The sequence below is a fragment of the Callionymus lyra genome, chromosome 8 (genome assembly GCF_982586985.1).
Source record: "Callionymus lyra chromosome 8, fCalLyr1.hap1.1, whole genome shotgun sequence".
NCBI lineage: Eukaryota > Metazoa > Chordata > Actinopteri > Syngnathiformes > Callionymidae > Callionymus > Callionymus lyra.
Window position 1 is genome coordinate 11,516,258 of NC_141825.1, and position 24,930 is coordinate 11,541,187.

Genomic DNA, 24,930 nt, shown 5'->3' on the forward strand with positions numbered 1-24,930 from the left:
AGTGTTGTAGTGGTGCGTGTGTAATCATTGGTGTTGTGTGGGTGTGTATTTGTGTTAGGGTTGTGTGAGTGTGTATCTGTGTTAGGATTGTGTGAGTGTGTATTTTTTTTGGGGTTGTTTGAGTGTATATCCGTGTTTGGGGTTGTGTTAGTGTGCTTTTGTGTTGGGGTTGTGTAATCATTGGTGTTGGGTTTGTGTGTATTTGTGTATTTGTGTTAGGGTTATGTGAGAGTGTATCTGTGCTAGGGTTGTGTGAGTGTGTGTGTTGTTTGGGGCTGTGTGTATGTAGTGTTTTTTTTCTGTTTCAGGAGTAGAGAGTGTGTTAGTGTTGTAGTGGTGCGTGTGTAATCATTGGTGTTGTGTGGGTGTGTATTTGTGTTAGGGTTGTGTGAGTGTGTATCTGTGTTAGGATTGTGTGAGTGTGTATTTTTTTTGGGGTCGTTTGAGTGTATATCCGTGTTTGGGGTTGTGTTAGTGTGCTTTTGTGTTGGGGTTGTGTAATCATTGGTGTTGGGTTTGTGTGTATTTGTGTATTTGTGTTAGGGTTATGTGAGAGTGTATCTGTGCTAGGGTTGTGTGAGTGTGTGTGTTGTTTGGGGCTGTGTGTATGTAGTGTTTTTTTTCTGTTTCAGGAGTAGAGAGTGTGTTAGTGTTGTAGTGGTGCGTGTGTAATCCTTAGTGTTGTGTGGGTGTGTATCTGTGTTAGAATTGTGTGAGTGTATATTTTTTTGGGGTTGTTTGAGTGTATATCCGTATTTGGGGTTGTGTTAGTGTGCTTTTGTGTTGGGGTTGTGTAATCATTGGTGTTGGGTTTGTGTGTATTTGTGTTAGGGTTGTGTGGGTGTGTAGCGGTTCGTGGGAACAAAAACTTCTAACTGAAAATACAGAATTTCGTTTTTTTAGTTTTACCCTCTTTTGAGTTCTGGTCGAAATATGTGCATCAGGTCTTTTCCTCTGGAATGTTGGAACATGTGGTCAAAATAGAACCGACAAACAATTTAAACAATTTCCCAAAGGAGACCTCCTGAGGGATCAATAAAGTTTTACCTTACGTTACCTTAAATATTTTCTGATCATTTTCTAGTCGACCAATAGAAACCTGTCATTCTTTAAAGCAGGTAAACAGCCGACAGGAAACAGATGGAAACGCTCCAGGGAGGGAAGACGAGGTTGGAGGTTTTTTTTCGCCACTTTTCCCATCATCTGTATTCAAAGCAGCCGCCGGTCCAGATCGGACGGGGAATAGGGAGGTTTGGGGAACAAAGCGGCAGGGGTGATGGAACTGGATCCAGAGTGCTCCGCTTCGCCACAGATGCATTCAAACGCTTCATGCCCACTGACCTAAACCCGGCACAACCGGCCTCATTCAGAGCGTCTTTTGTTCCCCCATCCCCGGTCCTTCCCTTTCGCTCTCGCTCCCACACCGTCCTCCTGGACTCCCTCGGCCGCGGACGCTTCATCAAGATAAGAAATGCGTTCTCAGCAAGCGCCGCATCTTCACATTGAGATATTGACCAGAGTGAAACTCATTTAGCCGGTGGTCACTGCTATCTGGCCGAGGGAGCGTCGGGAGTTTAAATTCACTTTACACAAATAATGAGGACTAAAGATTGACCGTGGAGTGAAATCGATTCCGCGCTTTTTGCAAACAACAACTGCTGACTGACCAGAAACCAGAGGAAAACCAGTTCCAAGGTCTTTATACTGATGAGATTCAAATAAGTCGTGAAGAAGACGATTCTATGCAGCAGTGAGAGTGTGTATCTGTGTGTGTGTGTATCTGTGTGAGGGTTGTGTGAGTGTGTATCTGTGTTAGGGTTGTGTGAGTGTGTATCTGTGTGAGGGTTGTGTGAGTGTGTATCTGTGTGAGGGTTGTGTGAGTGTGTATCTGTGTTAGGGTTGTGTGAGTGTGTATCTGTGTGAGGGTTGTGTGAGTGTGTATCTGTGTTAGGGTTGTGTGAGTGTGTATCTGTGTTAGGGTTGTGTGAGTGTGTATCTGTGTGTGTGTGTATCTGTGTGAGGGTTGTGTGAGTGTGTATCTGTGTTAGGGTTGTGTGAGTGTGTATCTGTGTTAGGGTTGTGTGAGTGTGTATCTGTGTGAGGGCTGTGTGAGTGTGTATCTGTGTGAGGGTTGTGTGAGTGTGTATCTGTGTTAGGGTTGTGTGAGTGTGTATCTGTGTTAGGGTTGTGTGAGTGTGTATCTGTGTTAGGGTTGTGCGAGTGTGTGTATCTGTGTTAGGGTTGTGCAAGTGTGTGTATCTGTGTGAGGGTTGTGTGAGTGTGTATCTGTCAGGGTTGTGTGAGTGTGTGTATCTGTGTTAGGGTTGTGTGAGTGTGTATCTGTGTTAGGGTTGTGTGAGTGTGTATCTGTGTGAGGGTTGTGTGAGTGTGTATCTGTGTTAGGGTTGTGTGAGTGTGTATCTGTGTTAGGGTTGTGCGAGTGTGTGTATCTGTGTTAGGGTTGTGCGAGTGTGTGTATCTGTATGAGGGTTGTGCGAGTGTGTGTACCTGTGTGAGGGTTGTGTGAGTGTGGATCTGTGTGAGGGTTGTGTGAGTGTGTATCTGTGTTAGGGTTTTGTGAGTTTGTATCATTTTGGGATTGTGTGAGTGGATATCTGTGTTTGGGATTGTGTTAGTGTGCGTTTGTCTTAAGGTTGTGTGATTGTGTATCTGTGTTAGGGTTTTGTGAGTGTGTATCATTTTGGGGTTATTATTAAGTAAGTTGTGTGAATGTATATCTGTGTTTGGGGTTGTGTTAGTGTGCTTTTGTGTTAGGGTTGTGTGAGTGTGTATCTGTGTGAGTGTGTATCTGTGTGAGGGTTGTGTGAGTGTGTATCTGTGTTAGGGTTTTGTGAGTTTGTATCATTTTGGGATTGTGCGAGTGTGTATCTGTGTTAGGGTTTTGTGAGTTTGTATCATTTTGGGATTGTGTGAGTGGGTATCTGTGTTTGGGATTGTGTTAGTGTGCGTTTGTCTTAAGGTTGTGTGATTGTGTATCTGTGTTAGGGTTTTGTGAGTGTGTATCATTTTGGGGTTGTTATTAAGTAAGGTGTGTGAATGTATATCTGTGTTTGGGGTTGTGTTAGTGTGCTTTTGTGTTGGGGTTGTGTGTGTGTATCTGTCTTATCGAGTTGTGTGAGTGTGTATGTGTTTTTGGGGTTGTGTTAGTGTGTGTCTATGTTTGGGGTTGTGGTAGTGTGTATCTGTGTTAGGGTTGTGTGAGTGTATATCCTTGTTAGGTTTGTGTGGGTTTATATCCGTGTTTGGGGTTGTGTTAGTGTGCTTTTGTGTTGGGTTTGTGTGTCTGTATCCGTGTTAGGGTAGCGTGAGTGTGTATCCGTGTTAGGGTAGCGTGAGTGTGTATCTGTGTTAGAGTAGTGCAAGTGTGTTTTTGTGTTGAAACGTCACTTAAAAAAAAACATGGACAGGAGTAACAAGGTTGATTAAAAGTCACTCTTGCTCAGTGTTTATATTCATACCATCTTAGAAAAGCAACATTTTAAGAACAACAACAAACAAACAAATCAATTAAAAGTGTATTTATTTAATTCAGCAAAGCGGGCCCACAATCAAAGCCGTCACATCATCTTCAAAAGTAGGAACGAAGGTTTATTTCATTTTCCAGATTCAAACAGACAAATGACAGACGCTAGGAAGTCAGACGTCTGCTCGCAGGAGACGTGACGAAAGAGACACTTCAAGTTCAGACGACTCGTCTCCTGTTCCCCACGGATCCCTGCGAGCGTCTGACGGCGACACGAGTCAAAGTGTCGCTCGCGCTGCTATGGCCGCGTTTAAAAAAAAACAAAAAAAAAACAGGAAGTTAAAAAAGTCAAAAGACAAATAATCAACGACAACATAAAAATCTAAGTTAGTGCTAAATACTTAACGATTGACTCGAGTAAGACACTTAGAATTTCCAACTTCCCACATCAAGGTCACTTCAGTACCAGAGGCAGAAGACGGAAGAGATACATTCGTCAAACTGTGAAAAAAAAAAAAAAGAAAGGCGATCCCAGAGGGCTTGGAAGAGAAAAGACTCATCACGGCGCGTGATCCATGGACTGTCCGGAGTCATCGTCTCTTAGGTCCCGGGGGGCCGGCGCCGGCAACCTGGAAGCAGAAGAAACGGATCAACTCTTTAGCCTCGCCAAACACCAGCTACTCCACTCTGAAAGTTGCGACGTGAGCTCACGAATTATGGAAATATAATGAACCCCCCCGCGAAACGCAATCAGCTTCAATCAAGCGACGCCTTAAGTAGAAATCATCTATTCCATCGGTTTTTGTATTAGCGGCTCGGCGGTGACAGAGACGAAGTGGCGGTTGGAATGGCGGGGGCCTGTAGCTGCGCTGATAGATTCTATTCCGGCGGAGACGGTCTACACTAATCAGGCGCTCTAATTGGATGATGCCTCCGGGGCTACCCGTCCTTTTTCCTCTAGCTAGCGACTCTTTTTAACCAACTTTTCTCCTCCATCGTCGCTCTACGTCCGCCGCGGGCGTTAAAGAGAGACACTTGTAAACATCTCAGGAAAAAAAAACCCCGAAGGTTGGACTCATTCATTCAATTATCTTCAAACCGGCTGATGAAACACACTCACCCGCATCTCTCCGCCCGTCTATCATTGACGTCCGACCGAAGAAACCATCAACAGGCGGCTCTCCCCGGTGAAATGTGAGCCGGCGACCTTCTTGTAATGAGGTGACAGCTCATATGCTACACTACCGAGCTGCTCCCATTAACTTCACTTAACTTTCTATTAATCATTTAAGAGGGCGGCCCGGCGGAACGTTGGGTCTGTGATGTCCTCTTTAAATATAAATGTGTTTCTTTCTGGGTGGTTAGGTCCAGTTGGTAGACCCAACCAAAACTCTCGAGACGCTCCTTATACCCGAAACTTTTGAGGTTGGATAATCATCAGTAGGTCCCCGGGTACAGCAGTGTGAGGTTCTTGTACGATTGTGACCCGACTGGTGTGACTCCTGGAGGCCAACGAACGCTGATCTATGGCGCTTGTTTGAAGGTGAGCGCTTCACTAGTAATACACAGGTTTACTAGTTTTGTTGCCGACTGCTCTGAGGCGATGTTTAAAGCAGAGTGGATTGTGTGGTCAGGAAGGATCCAGTTAAATTTCAAAGTAAAAAAGCTTGTGCCAACTTTGGCAGAAACCCCAAAATATGTCGTAGCTAGCAACAAGCTCTGTCGGTGACATCATGGACGATAACAAGGAGCGAAACCACCACTAAAGACTTGGAATGGACTGGTCAAATAACCATGTCCCGGTATAATGTCCCCTTCTCTTCATCCTCCACCCGAGTCATCCATCATCTTCATGCTTTCCTTTAGTACATCCATAAAACTTGTTGGTCGTCTTCCTTATTTTTCTTTTTACCTGGTACCTCTTACTAGCTTTTCTTTAGAGCAACACTGAATTTCCAACTTTCCACTTGTCCAAAGACATTTAGTCACAAACTTTATTTTCAATTTTTATATCCGATACACCAGATATCTGACTGGACCTTTCCAGCCACTCCAGGTGAAACACAGGAAGACCTCGGTTTGAGGATTGTCTCGACCTTACTGCTCGAAATATCTAACGTTTACTTCTTAAATTTATATTAAAGTGTCAGAAGAGTGTTTCTCTAATGCTGCAAACCTTACTTCTGTTCCTTTCATCTAGAAAACAAGATACTTATAAATGTTCCTGGTAGGTCAGTTTCTAGGTTTATCCCCCTAGTAATTCATATAAATCTGACCTAAGGTTTGACTGAGTAATGATTATTGATAAGAAACTTAAAAAAACACAAGAATATGAATGTCAAATATTACGTATTCCCTCTTTAATGAGGGTAAATAAAGCCAATACCGTGATCTCATAAGGAACTTCTGTGTTGATTCCTGGAGATCAGGAGGTAATGGTGGTCATTGTAGTTCAGTCTAGTTATGTTCTGATAAATGTGGGCTAAGACTACTTGACCGCTATAGACCTGCTGCGAGGAAGAACAATGAACTGCATAAAAGAGATGATGCTGTTTACTTGTAATCTTAAACATAATGCATGTGTGATTTACTTTAGTTTAAGTCAATAGTTTTTCCTTTAAAAATATATAAAAAAAAAAAGGTACATTAGCTAGTGAGAAGAAATAATATAACATTATGTAAAATGTATAATGTAAATACAAACATTACATAGTTTATATGATGGAAATACACCATTTTGACAGAGAAATGGTATTATTAATTATTTAACAAATACTATATTTAAATATTAACAACTAAAATACGTAACAGGAAAATTATTTTAAATCACAATTTTAATTTCATGACAGAAACTCAGATCAACAAACTAAAACGTATGTTCAAATTCACTTTAAGAAAGTAATATCGGTTAAGTAATGGGAAGTGTTGTGAGAGACATTCACACTATGAGTTGCATATTAAAAGTGTGATTAAGCCATTTTTAACTACGTATTACTTAATTATATTCACATTTTATGTAAAGTTTCTCATAGAAGATGTTTATTAATTGTATATTTAAGATGTTAATATCATAGTCAAATGTTATGCATAAAGCACACCTTACTATCATAATATAATTAAATTATATATATATGTACACATCTTTTTCGTACATATTTATGCATTCCCATGAGAAGGTCATTCATGAATATAGACTAAAGGTCTACGTGACTAGATGAACATAAATGCCACGTCTATTTTTGCCTCCATCACTTAAAGGAACAAAATAAGACTCAATTGAGAGTCTGAGAAAAGTGTGAAAATGCTGCAGCAGCAAAAGAAGCGCTTCAGAAATTAGCAGAGTCATTTGGCTGAATGAGTAAATGGTGTAAGCCATTACAGACACAATTAAAACGACATTTTCTAAAAAAAGCAGACGTTTGGGCTTTTGTTATGGGATTGGAAAACAGACGCACAAGTGCGGAGATAAAGTTAATGTTGCCAACGTGAACTTGTTGATGAGTGGACATCGGATCAGACCTCAAGGACAATATGTCCTCGGGGGGGTCTTTGTTTTTCTCCTCCAAGGGAAAGTCAGCCTCTTTATGACCTCATTTACTGAATTCATGATCCTGGCTGTCTTCGACTCTGGGCTCGTTGACGATTATTTATCAAAGAACATTTCTGGTCGCATCTCAATCATCGGTCGTCATACCCGTTTATCGGCCGCGACCTCCGTCCACCAGAGAGGTCGACGTGATCTGAATCTGACGGATGCCATTCTGTTTTTCGGCAGGATTGAGATATCACGGAATTAAGTACATTTATCCAACTAAACAACTTTCACGGAACTAAAGTCGCGATTTTCTACATGACGTTCCTGTTGAGGGGGCTATGATGTGATGTGATTACACTAGTTGTGTAACTCCTGTGTAGCATTAGCCACCAAGCTAACTGTTCAGACACCAAAAGTACATTATTAATATATGTTACAGCATTATTGATTTTGCACTTTTATAACTACAAAAAGTGTGGAATGTTATGTTATATTTTTCCATACTATTAAGTCTTTTTTATATTATTAATATTATTCTATTTATTTAATTTCACTTGTGTTTTTCAAACTGTTATATTTTTCTCAATGTATTTCTATTATATTTATTTAATTAACTTGTTTAGTTCTTAGAGTTGAATATTATATTTGAATACACTTGTTCATCATTTTTTAATTATTTATTTCATTTAACTTTTTTGTTGTTAAGAGTATGTTGTTTTCTACTATTCGTTCTTGCTTTGTTGTTTGTTTAATTTAAACAGAATTTGTAAATTAAACAAGAAATTTCCTCCCACAGTCCAAAAAAATACGTAGAAACTTGGTGAAAATGTCTGTAGGTTTGAATGGTTGTATGTCTTTGTGTGTCCTGTGACAGACTGGCATCCTGTCCAGGGTGTCCCTTTCTTGTAAAAGTTTTCAAAACAATCTAAAAAAATTGGCATAGAAAAACTGCTCAATCCGTTACTGAGAAATACTGCAGTCGTCGGCATCTTGGTCGAAATGCGACGCTGCACTTGTTCGACTTTATAGTCCTTCTCTGTCAGAGCTTTAATGATGATGTTATGCAGGGGCTCGAACAAATGGTATTTACACAAGAAACCAGGGTTTGTGTGTGTGTGTGTGTGTGTGTGTGTCTGTCAAACAGAAGGAAACGATTTCAAGAAGATGCTGATGTGATACATCGTCACCCTGCAACAGACAAATTCCGCCTTTGGCAATTCCACCTTGTTTAATCTGGTGCTCCTCCCTATAACTCCCGACCTCTTTCTTTCATCACATCCATTAAGCATAATAGTTGTCGTCTATTCTTCCTCTAAACGGTTATTTTTGTTGCATTTTCTTTTTTCCTCTTCTTTTTCTCTAGAAAGAAGGCAAAATTCAATTACTTAATCACCTTTAACACGATGGAAAGACAAGTAACTTAATTAAACTAAAAGTTTTACAGACTTTCCTTTACAGTTTTACAGAAGAAACTTCTTATACTGCTTCTTGTCCCTGTGTTACTTCACACTTCTGTCTTGAGCATTCCATCACTTACCCAACTTCCTCTGGAGAGCTACACTTGTCTCCACACTTATAATATCCGCTAACTCCTAGGCAAACAATCCGTCAAGGGCAAACAAGAGTGAGGACCTTCGTCTTCATATCATTATTCCAGAGCTCCGATTTCACTAAAAGTGTCAGAAAGCTAATCCATATGTCACGCTGGGAAATTGTGATTTCTGATTTCTTTACACTTCAAAACACGCATTGAGTCGCCCCAAGCAAACGTTCATGTTGGTATCCTGGAGTGTTTTTTTCAGTCCGGTTAACCAAAACTTTGATTTTTGTACCTTTTTCATCTTTTTGTCAATAATTTCGCGCAAACTAATCAGAAGGAATAATAAAGGATGGTTTCAAAACATAGTTTATAACAACAGAAAAAGAACAAATGTTACTTATTAAGATTTTTCAAAATGTCCTTTCTTGATATTCAAGTGAAAAATAAATATAAATCATACTGATGCTCAATTTCTTTCACTTCAATACATAATTTGGACCGGAAGGAACTATAATTGCCAATTCTGGAGCTATAGTACAACTGAATAATTTTCCTTATTTCACAGAATAATTTATGTTCACCGATATACGGAGTCAACCACTGCTACATATCATTTTCAATTACAATATGAAACGCCACTTGGAAATGATTCAGGAAATTTAATGGAAAGCTATCATTCATATATTAATCAGGAACCAGGCATTGCTTTTACTCTCTTTTACTCCCTCTTCCAGATTTCCTTTTCCCAATTAAGATTCAAGAAGTAGGATTCATGGAGAGAGCCTTCTTGACACAATTCCACAAGTATACTCGAAGTATTCTTCCTTTCTACCCTTCCTCGTGTACTAGAGTAAACAAGTATTTACTCACAAGTGTAGTCAATCCCACACAGAGGTAAGAAGTATGAAGTGTAGTATCATCCTCAGCCGTATAAAAAAAACGTGTGAACTTAAGTGACCCACACAAACTCTCATATCTTGGCATCGTGCAGATGCGTAGTGGCTGCCAAAAAAAGTCGGACGATGTGTAAACAACCCTGTATGCACCGTTTCTGTTAAGTTTATATTTAAATATCTGCTTCTAAGCACCAAGCAGTTACTCTGTCAACAAGATATCAATAAAAACATTGATTCATACATTATTTTAAAACAAATAAAATACGCATACATACAATGGTTTGGACACAAAGTGTTAATGATTCTCAATGATTTTGTCAAAAGTATTATTTATATCTTATCGATTAAACTTTGTTCCTGTATTGAACAGGCAGCCGAGCTCAGAGTTGTGTAGTCATCGTGCAATTAGAGAAGATCCTGTTCCCAGCATAGCCTGGACCCTAGATGTGAATTATTAGCGTCTGTATAAGGGTAAACAGTGAGAGTGCTTCGTTTTCCATCCATTCATTCCTTCCTTCTCTCTCCTCTGTTTACCTAGAGTCTAGCGAAAGAGCAGCACACAAAGCAGAGAGGCCCAGGCTTGGCCTGAATTTAACACCTATTCTGGGAATACTGAGGCGCTCTCTCCAGAGTATATTAGGTCTTCACGATAAAATGAAAATCACACTAAATCGCTCTCTCACTCATGAGCAAGACCTTTTAGTATCCTGTAGCAAGTCAAACATAAACTAATTATTTTCCATTATTCAATACAAGAAGGAGCTGTCTCGCCTGCAGTTCATACAAAACTCTGCAGCGAGAATTCTGACCCGCACTAGTAGAAGAACTCACATTTCCCCGATCATTAAAACACTGCATCGGCTGCCAGTTTCTTCCAGGAAAAATTCTGGTTCTTACTTTCAGAACTATTCATGGTCAGGCTCCTCTTTACATCAGTGATCTGATCCAGCCTTACACCCCAGCTCGGGCTCTTAGGTCTGTGGATCAGAATCTGCTGATGGTTCCGTGCACACCAGGAGAGAAATCCTTCCAGGCAGTTGCTCCTAAGCTTTGGAACAATCTTCCTATCTCTCTGTTTTCGATGGATCTACTGACTCCTTTAAGAAACATCTTAAGACATTTTTATTTGTACAAGATTTTTCGGGACTCTCCCTATAATCTCTAATCTCTCTTGTCTCTATGTTGTCTCGGTCTTTTACAGTTTTTAAATTTGTATTTTTTTTTTTTAAATGTGTATTGCTTTTGTGTTCAAGCGCTTTGTGACGGGGTCTAGAAAGGCGCTTTATAAAAAACTATTACTGACTTACTGACCTACTATTCCTCAAACATAGCTGCAGTTGTAAACACTTGTTTCAACGATAAGTGGAAGCGCTTCGTAACTGGTGTGCAGCACAGTCTCGCTTTAAAGCTTATCCATGTTTCTACAAGACGAGCCGTTACGAGTCTTTGATGTATCTCAGATGCGCTGTGGATTCCACATGCTGGATGAAAATATGGTAGTCTAGACCAGAAGTGAGATGAATCAGATCTGGTAAATTTTCAATGTAAAATGGTTGGGTTCTCATTTTAGGTGAAGACAAACAATACTGTACACAAACGATCTCCAGTCAGACAATATCTTTCCACTTAAAATGCGACATCAGGGACAAGGTGGTGTATTGGTTTGTTGTCCTCTTTTTAGTACTATCAGGATAAAGTCACACTCACATTGACGTAGGGCTTTAGTAAATGCATGTAGAGCAGCATTTTTTATCCCAATAAATTGCCCTACAAGCATTTAATCAATATAATGAGATACTTTCCATACCATACTCACCCTCTTCTCAACTAAGGATTGGGACTATTTTCCTAACCCCTTTTTAGAGTTATAGACAAAGATGCATATACATTTGAATGAATTGACTGGAGCTCAGTTGTCTTCACCTTCACCTTCCTCCAAAAATACACTTATAAACATCCATATGCCTCTGTGTCTGTAACGTTCATCTTGAATTGTTCCGGAAAAACTTAATTAATTGTATATTTTAAGCTCGTTTGTGGCAGAACTTTAAAGAAGAACATGCAATACAGACAGAAAGTACTCATTTGTGCCTATAACTCTTAAAAGGAACGGATTACACTCAAAATAATCCCAATCCTTAGTTGTCATGAGGGTGAGTAGAAAATGGGTGAACTACCCCTTTAATAGGATGGCAGAAGGCCGAAGTGTCTTGCCCCCCACACTGCCCACAAGAAGAACAGCCACTTGTTTCGAGAGTGAAATGATTCAAGGACAAAAAGGAATGGCCAAGTTTTAAAGGCAGAATTCAAAAAAAGGATTATAGATATGTAGGAATTTTATATAAAGTCCAAAATATGAACATTTACAGGATAAAGAAAAAGGATGAAATATTACATCTATCTTTTCACAGTTATTGAGAGTCTGCAAAATAAGCTTGTTTTTCCAACACTTCTATTCAGTCACAGATAGTGTTTTTGGATAAAAGACCGGCAGTTCTATGTGTTAAGCAATTCCATTCTACATCTCCAGTCAACCATAGCTTCCCTACCATCCTTTGAAAAAAAAAAAAAAAAAGTAATTACAAATACTTTCAGGGCGGAAAAGTAAAGCCGCCACGATGGAGGTAAATGAACTATTTATATTCAGGGGGACCTCGCTAAGCCCATGGACACACAAATGTAAAAACTGATTTATTCCGCCTGCTCGAGGAAGGACATTAATTTGGAAGAAGAAAGCAGCCGCACATAGAAAGGGTGAAAGTGAGAAAAGACGGAAGGGTGCATCATAAGAAGCGAAAATGTCAGTGGGTGGTTGATAAATTCTCCGCGAGTTAAGTGTAACTCTGTTCCTATTGCTTTCTCTGTTAGCGATCAGCTTGCTGTGTGTGTGCATCAGCTGCTTGTTCCTGGCGTCTGGGCTCTCTCCGGCCATGAATTATTAATAAGCTTTAATGTAGTCGATGTATTATTGATCAGAGCTGATCATTGCCTCCTCCTTTTGCATGACCATGGCCTGTGGATGGGGCGAGCTGTGGGCAGCCGATGAGCTTACCGTCCGAGCTTTGGTTGTGATCCGGATTGATGAACAGACAACAAGGGTCTTGAAATAGAACAGGCATTGATTTTGAAAAAAAAGGAAAAACTTTGGGACTGACAGGCTATAACAATGCTAATCTCACTAATGTTGTCTCTCTAATGGAACTCTCTAATAGACCTCAAATGGGGCCATCACTCATGAGGAAAATTTAGGGGCTTATCAAGAGGACTTCTGCCTCCCCGGGGGGTTTAGAGAGGGCGGGCTTCTTGCTCTGATTAACTTTGAATTTCCTGCTCTAGGCAGCAAAACCGCAGGAGTCCTGAGTCATCATCTGGAAACACTCCCTTCACACTGTGGCACTCTTGCCAGCCTGACCCATCCTCATTATCGTATGAATAAACATGATGTATTGGCATGGCAGGGATTTAGCGAATTTGTCAATGCGGGATTATAATTAAAACATTTTTTTAAATCACTGCAGTCACTTTGAGAAATATTAAATGTTGCCTTTGCTTTTACCTAATGATACACTTCACAGGCCATCCCTTTTAAAAACCAGTTGATGAAAATGGACTTAAGCATGGATTTCTTTGCCAGAAATGTGATAGATAGTAGCTGTACATTTGCCCCCAAATGGCAGCACACAGTAATGGAGAGCCATCTTGAGCTTCTGATTTGACAGCAAAAGATCTGCATAATTATTGATTATTTTGCAGATTAAAGACAACCTTAAAAAAGGAAAGAAAAAGAGGGAAAAAAGAGAGGTAAGCAAGGACATGCTACAAGAACATCAATTTTAACAAGAAACCTGGTTCAAAAAAACAGATTCAGCTTACAAGATTGAAGGTCACCGGCTCTTCCGGGTGGACTAAAGCCTACTTTCAGGTTGTTATTGGGTGTCAGAAACCATCTTTAATTCATTTATAGGGGATTTAATGTCAATACCAACCATTGAATACTTAAAAAAGGCAATTATATACACTTGGAAATTAAGATTATATCAACTGCTGCTAACTCAAAAAGACATAGCAATTGCAATACTGAATGAGGAACATCCTGTTTAACATTGAATAAAATGACATTGTAGTTACATGCCGCAGTTTTCTTGTACAGCTCAATTTGTGACTCAGACTCCTTATCATTGACGTAGCTACTGCATGCAGTGAGGCTTTTTTTTTTTCTGGTGCAGAAACGGCATGCTGATTTCAGAGGTGTGCCTTTTGTTCAAAGCAGCGCCAGTCCTGATCGAGCAGAGTGTTGCAGTGGTGGCGAAGCCCTGCCGTGGAGAGTAACCAAAACAATTTGCATTTTCAAACAGCGTTGACGGTATCTATGCTCACACAATACAGTGGGGCCAATTTTTCTCAAACTCTAGGGGCTTCTGGGTGTTTGGTCTAATGAGAGAGAATCCTTAATGGTTATTGATAGAGCCAACGAGAACGAAGCCTTGCCGGCACTCTAGTTAGCGCTGCACTCTGACATGACTTAATGAGGTAAAACTGGTCTTCTTCTGAAGGACTATTACATCCAATGAAGAGATGAAATAAGAAATAAATTGTAATGGCTCGTAGATTTAACTCTTAGTTTCGTAGTCCGAAGCCCACAAGTAGATATCGAGATTCAAAGGAAGTCGGATTATTGTTCGAGATCTAATTGGGACTCCCTTCCTCATGCCAACCATTCTCCACCTTCTTTTTTTCCCTTGAACGTAAAGTCTTTCTCTTTCATCTGACACCCCCGGAAGGGGTTGTGTGATTTAGAAATGTCTGGCTGCACATGTTTCATTAAGAGCCCCAGCGTGATCCTGACACCTTCGATGTGATGATCCTGCCACGGAGAATTTGAGATATAGTTGTATCTCTAATGAGGAAGAACGTGAATGAACAACCGAGAAGGAAGTGTGGAGAGATGACACATCTGGGCTACAGGTAGGATGAGGAGCCTGAAGAATGGCCTGGAAGTAATACAACCTTAACGATAGTACCAATTTATAATATTCTCACATGTCAGTGAATACCCTGAATAAAAATAAATTGGAAAATATTGGTTCAAAAGCTCACATGGTTTTTGTGATTTCCCTCAATGTATAGGGATTATGTTGAAATGAATGGTGAAAATCGGCTTTAGTTGCCCTTGAAACAATGCAATGAATACGGTTCTGTGCTTCTAATGATATAAATATGGGAATTCTGGGTTTAGTTTGCTGGCCAAACTGGGCTTTCTTTTCTTTCTATTTTAAAGAAGCAATGTTGTTGCCAATGATCTTGTTTATAAGAGTAATAACTACTGGCTTACACCCAAAGAGTCTCAAATATTATACAGTAGATAATCACACAACTGCAGCTAAGTGTAAAACCACTGCATTTATCTTTAGACAAGAAATACAGCGATATAACTTAACTAATATAGTGGAATCTATACAGTCAATGACTTCAAATCCGGATAGATCTGTAAAAACACCCTTTGTAATGAGAAACAAACACTGAGAACAATATTATTAAATATTTGTTTTTATAATGAGTCCTTCAAAAATATGAACAACACTATTATTGCATTAACTTGATAAGGCAATACGGTGTTTCAGGAGAATAGACAAGAATGGCAAAATTTGCAATTGAAAAACAACCTTTTTATCCAATCGTCACATTGAACTTCACAGAAGTGAACTTAGAATAATTGATGTCTCAAAGGGCAGATAAGCTTAGATGTTTATGGTTTACCAAAAAAAAAAAAAATATCCTCAGTGACCTTAGAAGTATCTTCCACCCACTAGTAAAAATATTGTTTCTGCTTCAGGGTTTATTAAACAGGCTGCTTCCCAAGAAACAATTGACCCCAAAATGTCCCAGAAAAAAATGAATCAACTCACAAATATTCATGTTTGTGCTCAAAGGAGAAAGATGTGTTTGAGGCTGTGTAGATGTCAATGACAGTTTAGGTATTTCGACAACAAACGTGCTAAATCACCCTGAAGGAAAAGCAACAAATTAAGAACTTAAAGACAGGCGGATGCTGAATTGTGTTTAGACTTATATTTCTAAAGCTCTCTTTGGCCTAGAACATCATACCGACTGTAATTGTTTACTCTAAGCTTCTTATTTGATTGAGTTAAGCAACAAATTTTACTTTTACTGAGACATTTTTTAGAAAATGTTGATCCACTCCTATTGGAGGTTTTGTGTGTACTTTCCATTTATTCTTCTCAGTTCAGATAAAAAGGACATCAGGGAAGTGGCCATGGTGTGAACCAAGGGTTACATCTGACTCCGTTATTGTTGTCAAACATCTAATCATCTGCCAGATGCATCCCATAAGTGTTTGTACACGCCATTGTTATCCAGCTAAAGACTATGCAGTCAACTCTCTTTGAGCTACATTTATTATCCCGAGGAAGCCGGTGAACAGGCTGTGATCGACTGAGCGGAAAGGTCAGTGAAGCAGAATACAAAGTAGGCTGATGCTCAGCCAGTCCGAATAATCACACAGGTCTGTCTGTTCTGCAGCAGGTGAGAGAAATGGCATGATTATGTTATTCCTCCATGTGCATCGCTCACTTCGGCGCATGCACCCGCTCTTAATCATACCGAGAAATTAATGCAGGGCCGTTTAGATAAGAGCAATAAACCGCTGTAAAGACTCCATCTACCACTGGTACACTTGGTCATTTCTGGAGCTGCTGCAACGGTGGTGCAATTCATTGAGGGGAAACTGCCGACATCCTATCAATGGCTGGAGAAAATAGAACTGCTCATTAGTAGAAATGTCAAATTAAAAATGATCCACACAAAAAGAAAGGTATTCTTGCACCAGAGTCATTCATTGGAGACAAGGATCAACGCCCATGAAGAGAAACTAGACAACATGCGTCTTCATTACGTCGATGTTCTGCCCCCCATAGGCCCGTCACTGCTATATGTCAACCCCCACTGGCTGTGTTTGTGGCACAATTGGCGTTGGTGCGAGATATAACAAGATGCAGTTTCAACAACAAAACCCTCTGTAATGTCAACTGTTCATCTCAGGAATTAAAAAATATAGGATTATATTTTGGGGGATAATGTAGCCGATCAAGTACTTCCATTCACCATTGAACATTTCATTGACTTTTCCTTTCTTCTTGAACTTTGGAGAACAGGGTTACTTGGTGTGTTGGGTGTGTGTGAGGTTGTATGTTGTCTCAGCGAGACCTTCTCGGTTGCGTTTTCTTTATGGTTGTGTTTAGAGGGATTTACCAAAGCAAGAGTCTACTGTACTAAATTGTCCAATAATCACTCACGTAAATCTTGTTCTTGTTGAAATGAAATAAAATATATAAAACTAAAATAGATGCAGTTTCCATTTTACCTAAAAGAGACATTAATACAATTGTTGTTTCTTTTTCAACCGGTGTTTCTGGTCCATGGTCTACACTCCTTGATTTTGCTGAAAACCCTGGCTCCATCGGCAGAGACGTAACGAAAATGTATTCAGAGTAATTTAGGGGTTAAGTGGAATGCAAAGTGACAATTCCGTTTACGCCTAATAGGACAAGTCGCCTTGAAGGGCGTGATACCAAATTAACTGGAGAGCAAGAATTTTGAGAGGACCCAGACAAAGTGAGCTGATGTGAGGATTTATAATAGAATCGCTCTAATAGTTCCCTACTGTACGGCCAAGACTAAGGGGACACGTTGGCTAGAATCTGCTGACAAAATTGTTCAGGCTCAGTGAGGGAACATGAAATTGCCCTCTGGTGTAATTGCTCTGATATATTTACACCCAACCACAAATGCAGTAAAACAACAAAATAACGTGTACGTTTTTTAAAGGATCGAAAAAACATTAACATTCTTGAGTTGTCTTCACTAAGAACTTAACACATTATATAAAAAAACACTAATGGTTTTGAATATAAAATCATGGATGTGATCTAAAGGTGGCGTAGGTCAGTTTCAGCAGGAAAATTTAGTTTATCCATCTTCAGACTCTTCCCATGATGTACCATGGGTGATTTCTTCTTTTAATTTTATACTTGTAGCATGTTAACAAAATGATTAAAAAAGTTGTTTGTAAGTAAGTAAGTAATTTGTATTTATATAGTGCTTTTCAAGATCTAGATATCTTGGGTAGAAATACACTTTTGCCACTTTAATCCATGAATCAATTGCTAGTTTCATAAAGATGTCCTTTTTCACCATCACAGTTTTTCCTATAGATATTATATTCCGCACAGTAAAGCCTTCCCGAGGGATGTAATGCTGCAGTAATCCAGCCCCTGATCCAGGGAGTATATATTGGTTTATATTGCACTCCCAGTTTAATATTTTGAATCCCGAGCGTAGGTCAGAGTTGTGAAGTCCTACCTATTGGGTTGAGAGCAGAGAAAGAGAGCTGAGGGATGGTAAATATAGATGTTTGTCTGCGGAGATCAACCCTTCATAAAACAGGGTTTGTAGGCCAGTGCAGTATAAGCAAGTAAAACGCCGTAAATTAAAGCTGTGGCCTCAGTGGTTAGAATAAGTGAGCCAGTTAATGGCATTCCTTCAAGAGAGTAAACATTATAACAATACTCATAAAAGATTAATGGATGACAGAGGAGAACCGGTTTGTACCGTAAAGTTTTTGGAGGATTGCAGGATGTTTGAGAGCTGATATAGGAAGTGATCATAATTCTATGAAGATGATTTAGTGGTTTTCACCCACGTCCACAATGTTTATTCATCAGAATAAAAAAATATATTTATATTATGTGGCGTATACATTTATAAAGATTTCAAATTAATATGAATAACTATGGAAACATTTACCTTTAAATACAAGCATGCTTGTTAAGCATTATAAAAACTGTAAATAGTAAATAAAATGCTGTCTTTTTCATGCTTCCACTCCCCCACAAAAGTAGTATTTGGTGTTAGAAGTAATAAAAGCAGATGTCCAGAACTTCTGGTAAACTGGATAAATATATACTGTTTATATACATCTCAAGTAAAAATGTGGACATGTGTGGCCTATAGATTAAAAAAATGTATAAATAGTTAATTTATTCAGCACCTATAGCTTACATTGGTGTGTTCTCTTTTGTCTTGAAATTAAAGTATTTAAAATTGTTGAATACTTTTTAACAGATGTTGAGTACCATAACTACCTAAATCCCATTTTAATAGGTTGGGAAAGAGATTTCGATTTCAGTTGGATATAAGGTCACGATTCGACAGTCGACCTATAAACTACCAAAATAGTTTAGCAGCTGATTTGAGGTTTTGAATGTGGTATCTTGGTATATAGTTAAAGCTTGCATATAATTACATATTTACAAATAATTATGGTGCAATGCTGTAAAATACAATTTTTTTAAATCGCATGAACTTTCATGTTTGTATGTTGCCTGGGTTTACTCCGGGCACTCCTGTTCCCTCCCACAGTCCAAAAACATACAGAGGTTGATTGAAAACTTTGGGAAATTGTCCGTAGGTTTGATTGTTTGTGAACGGTTGTGTGTCTTTGTGTGTGCCCTGCGACAGACTGGCACCCTATGATACTGGGATAGGCTCCAGTCTCCCCGAGACCCCAACCCCGGGATAAAGCTGTAGACAATGAATGAATGAATGAATGAATGAACTTTCATTTCTCAGAGCAAAAATGCTTTAATATTTCCCAACGGTATTAAGCATATAATAATAGCAAACTGCAAGTGTTGCTCCAAGGAACACATTTGTTTACTGAAGTGTAAAGAGCATTTAAGCCTTGCGGGGGATTCAGTATTTCCAATTTCACATCAGCTGTTCTGCCCCATTAAATAAGCCATTGTAAGTAATTTGATGATAAGCCCTCCACGTACAACTTATGTTGCAAATAATGGCAATACCTGTGTTTCATCGACACTTATGCAAATATGCTTTTTAGTCACCAATTTTCACATTATTCTTTTTCTAAATGTTGAAAACACATTATAATCTACTTCAGGGTTGAGTGACGATGTCAAGATAACCACATTTAAATACTATTCACCAGTATTGTGTAGCCAAACCTATGATATTTGTATCGATCTGCAATACTGATCCGTAGTGCGTATGACTTTAAATGTGATTAGATGCTACAGTACCTAGAAATGAAGAAACTCCAAAACAAATTGGAGTGGCATGTTTTTGCCAAGATGTAGGCCAAGAAAAAAGGTTACAAATAAAACAACAATTTAATACAAACAGTAGAGAATTTGAATTTTTTCAGGCTCTGCCAATTTTACTGCACGTTCTAATTAACACCCTGAAGTCAACTTTTTTTCTTTTTTTTCCCTCAAATGGTGCAATGAAATCTGTTATATAAGATTTTGTCCGCAAAGCAGAATATGGAGCTAAAGCTGCGTACTAAAACTAATTTTATGCTCTTAAGATAACCTGTAGCTCCCGGTGTAATGGGTCGAAGCTTGACGTGAACTGGCAGGATTGAAGATTAGCAGGTTTCAAACCAACTACAACTAAAAGATTCAAGTGGATTATTAATGGCATTTGTGCTTCTGCAAGTGACAGAACGTAAGATTAAACTGGGATTCCAGGGGTATTACAACCATATGGTTTCTGGCTCTGTGTACCGTGTAGTCGATAATGAAAATCACACGAATTATTCAGTGTGACTTGAAACACGATGTTCTTTCCAACTATGCCTAAATTTCATCATCCCTTCCCCTTCACCCGTCCTCAAACTCAAACACCGACGCAGCAGTTAGCCAAGATGGCTAAGCAGGTAGGGATTGTTATAACAACGACGACAAAGAAAAATCTTCCGTACCATCAATTAGTGAAAAGGAATATAATCAAAAGTTTAAAAAAAAACTCACTGTGTGTGCAATTTGATTTGAGACCATTAGGCCTCAAGTTGACCATTAACAAACAGCAGTTTATGGCACAATTTTTAAAACTGGATGTAGCTCCTTGGATTTCTAATTATATCGATATCCAATTAGAAGTGTAATTTAAACAAATTTATAGTAAGGAAAATAATATCAAAATAAAAAATGATTTCTTGATATCTTTCTCATGATAATCATAAAGTAAAAATATTGTTACAGCCCTAGTTCATACATTTTAGTTAACCACAAATAAACTAAAAAATGCCACAACAGATTGTAATTTGACCATTCCAGGGGAAAATATAAACATTTCAAATGTTTTGAGGTTTCTTTGAAATGGCTCTTGTATTATATTTCACTTGAAGTTTTAATCTTCAGACCGCTGGTGAAGGGGAAAGTCAAAGAAAACACACTGGGGAGATAAACTTTTATCTTTTCATGGGCGCTGCAGCATTGGCTCTCAGGTAATGAATAGTGAGCACCGCCGCTGACCCAAACTTTTCTTTATTACTTTAAACCTCGTGCACAGTGTGAACTCCAATGTGACTTCAAATGAAGAGAATTGTTTCTCGCTCTGCAATCTCTGCCCAACACCATTTCTGTAATTGTTCTACCCATCAATCCCCTTCTTTGCCTCGCTCTGATGCCCTTAGTTCTCGCCTGAGAAACCATCGATCTACCATTAGTAACGGTGGGGTGTCCTCAACCGATCTGGCCCGTCAGTCATATAACCAAGTAGATGGCTCGGTTCCAGATAGCCTATTCTGAAAAGTGAACGGTCAAAGCAGTGTCTGCACTTTTGGCAAGCCCGGCACCTGCCCCCTGTTGACTCTTTCAAACAATTCATTCACCGAAAGCAGACTACCGGCGCCACCTAAATCAGCCAAGTCAAGCTAGCCTGGTGCGCTGTCCCAGAATGTGAATGGCTCACGAGAGATTTAACTTTTTTTTTTTTTTCACTAATATTTAGACAATGTAACACTGTATGCTCCAGCCACAAACTATCAGTCACAAAGGCTTTTTGTTAAAGTAGCGCTTTATTACTGCTAAGGGCCAATGATTCAACTTAACAGCTTAGTTACTTGATGGAACAATCGCACCTCATTTAAGCAAGAGCACAATCCAAGGTTGTGCTATTTTTTAACGTTATCCTTATTTCAAAACATACAAATGAGCACTATTGACTAGTGACACTCTCGAATATTTTAATCCAGTTAAACAGAAAATGGAGAACCTTGAAAAAAATGTTTCCAGTATATAGAAATTAATATTGACATGTTTCATTTGACTTGAGATTGTTTGAATGACCATTTCTAATCATCATTTGAAGAATGATCTGTATTTTAAATTCTCTGGTTGAATAATAAAGTTAAAAACGTAGAGCACTAGCTACATGAAATCTTTGAAATGGGTAAGGCCGAACTTTAGGCATGCTTGCAACTAAAACTGCATTTAAACTGTCATTACAGTCACATACAAAAAAAAACTATAAAAATAAATAAACAGCTTAGTCTACTGACACATCAAACAAATTTCAAGAAAAAAACTGTACAAACCTTTACAGCTTTAAAAAAGCCGAGCTTTTAAAGTTGCTGCTTCAAATAAAAAGCCCTTTTTACTGCAGCGATGAGTTTCTTAACCATTAAACTTATGTCCTAATCCATTATATTAAACAACTGTGAGGTGGAAGGGAAGCAATTTACAGCAAGATAAAGTAGATATAATGCGATCTGATTTCCATTAAATCCACCTGTTGTCAGATTTTGTCTGCAGCTATATCAGATCTCACTTACATTTGCCCTTAAATAACAAAAACATATATTGAACATTTCAACTCCCTGAATAAATCTGTAGATTTATTTGATTAAATACAGAAATAAATGGGAAAAAAATCAAGTGATTGTGTCATTTTCATGACCTTTTGTCTGCCTTTATCTTTTGAGGGAAAAATACATGAAATTAGATCAAAACCCGAAAAGATCTTACAATTGTAATTGAACCACAGACCCTTCAGCTTCACTTGCTAATCTGTTTAATCTGTCTGAAGCTTCCCACTTTTGTCGTGGAAAACCAATTCTCACATTGTACTCCCTTTTGTTCATGGCCCATAAATCCGGGTCTTTTGGGGGGGGGGGGGTGAAATGAATATTAATTGTTAGAAAGCCTTTTTTCTTCTCGTCGCGGCTTCGCATAAGACTGTTACATTTTTCATTTAAACAATCGCAAAGAGTTCCACGAAGACCACTTTTATATGCGTTCAACAAAACCTCCAGACACCAGCAATTACTGTATCCACACAATGAAACTGGTCAAAGGTTATTTTTATCAAACACATGCTAATTCTTCCATTAAAATCCCAGGTGAGTAACATTCCAAACTTCTCCTCGTTCTTCTCAGCCACTACAATAAATCTACTCTGTGACAAGGCTTAGTGGAAGTGCTGAATTAATCATGCCAACCTTCACGCCAACCCCCCCCCCCCCGCCCGACTCACCTGGTGAATATCTGAGCAGGTGGGGGGGGGGGACAAGAATGTGGACCGACACCCCCGCTAAGCCTTCAAACCACTGGTGCAATGTTCTTTGAGGCTGTGGTGGAAACAAATATAACACAAATGTTGCTGCCGCTGTGCCTGCGATGTCAGTTCGCAGTGAGAGCTGGAGGTTTGATAAAGGGCTGATTCATTGCCCCGTGGTTGATCCTGCCGCTATCATCCGCTCTCATCTGAAACCAGCTACGATCACACCTGTTTTTCACCTCAAGGCTAATATGCTGCTGCGGTGTGTTGTCGTGTGAATATGTGCGAGGTTAGGAGGGCCGCGGTGAGGGCGTTGTGCGAGGATGCTTACGCATTCATGAACCCTCTCCGGCGATGAAGTTATAATTATTTCTAACTACAGTGACAGAATGTAAAACCATACGGACATCTCAGACTGTGTTGCAGTTCAGACAGGATTGAACAGGGGAGCGAGGATTACAGTTGACATCATTCAATCTGATAATAAGTAACCAGAATAATGAGCTCAGTTTTACAGGTCACTCGGTTTACAAGTCTCAATGAGCAAACAGCACGCCAGAGAACACACGAGTCCATTAGGCGTTTCTCTCAGTGAAGTTCCAGGGTCATCATCTGACCCGACGTGTTAGCGTTTGTCGATTGATACGGTTTGCAGATTTAACTAATTAGCCGTTTAGACATGACTAGAACGCTTTTTACCTCTTGATATAAAGTTTGTTATACGTATAGCTAGTTTAATTCAACAAATGAGATGAAAAATAGAAGTTTCTGAAGCCAAAGGTCTCTGGAGACGTTTATTCCTTCGTAGTACACATGAATGATGCCATTAGAAAAAGTTCAAAGCTGTGCAGCACTGGAGGCTTTGCGAGTGAGAGTCTGAAGAAAGGGGATTGGACTTTCTAATGAGACATTGTTTGGTAATACCGTTTTCCAGGATCCAATTAGGTTGAATCTTGAATTAAACCTGAATTATTTTATTCTGTACTTTGGTTTGGTAGGAACACAAACGTGTAGCATGACATACTGTACATTTAGAAATATACGAGCGTGAGAACTGTCAATTTCTGCTATTTTCCAATCCCAGAACCATTCATTTAATGAGTAAAATGTTGCGTATACTGTGAAGGTAATAATACCTACTTGGTTGACAATCAGATGAACAGTCATACAAATTGTACAAAAGACCTTTTTTTATCCTTAGTCTCAAAATTAAAAATACTTGATGTATGTTATGATACTTTTGGGCTAATATTCTCCATCTTTTAGAAGATACCTATGACAGTCATTCATTGAAACTTGGGATACATATTAATTCGTAGCATCATAAACCTGTCATCTTTGACAATGTATGAGTCACAGCCAAAATATGAATTGTCAATTTCTTCAAAATCCTACAAACAATCAGTAGATATGGAAAATGATCTAATAAATAGTAAGGACAGAACGTGAAAAAGTGGATTTTGAACAGTAAAGACTATGACCCTGATAATTAGTATGACCGTGTAAACTTGGGTTCAAGTCATAGAACGTACCTCTGAAAGGTTGGTTAATATCGAGTGGTGCTTTCCATTTTTGTGTAGATCAATGCAAAAAGGGTCATTAAAAAATATATATATATAGCGTCTAATAATTTTATTTTACACAAACTTCAATTATCTATAAAATAACTTATACAGTATGATTTGAAAAGACAAGAATAATAAAATAAAAATAAATCTATACATGCTGTTGAATATCAATCCAGTATCGTGAAAACAACATTACCTGACCTAATATTAAATGTTCTTGTTCATCATTTGCACCTGGGCAATCCACGCTAATGGATCTGAACTTCATCCCGATTTCTTGATATCTATTACTTTAGTGAGTAAACACATTAAGCTCTTTCGAAGGACGCCGAGTCTGAAGAGTAATTACGACACTTTGTTATTAAGGCTAATTTTCTCAGTGCAGAATTGTTGGAGATACAGACGCGCGATTTATTAATCAAGAAGGCTGGAGGATTCCGGGTAATTTAAGTAGCAGGTGCAGCGACAAAGAATGATCCAGACAGCTCATAGAACCTCTCCCTGCATTCATAAATAGTCAAGTAGAT

General features: G+C 38.9%; 1 protein-coding gene across 1 annotated transcript in view; it reads right to left on the reverse strand.

Moving 5' to 3' along the window:
* Window positions 1–3,524: 3,524 nt before the first annotated feature.
* trim44 (TRIM family member 44) overlaps window positions 3,525–24,930 on the reverse strand; it is a 46,678-nt gene continuing 25,272 nt past the window's right edge. Inside the window, exon 6 of the mRNA XM_087797566.1 lies at window positions 3,525–4,113. Within this exon, the coding sequence (XP_087653692.1) occupies window positions 4,044–4,113 (70 nt within the window). The 3' untranslated portion in view covers window positions 3,525–4,043. The remainder of the gene's footprint in view (window positions 4,114–24,930) is intronic.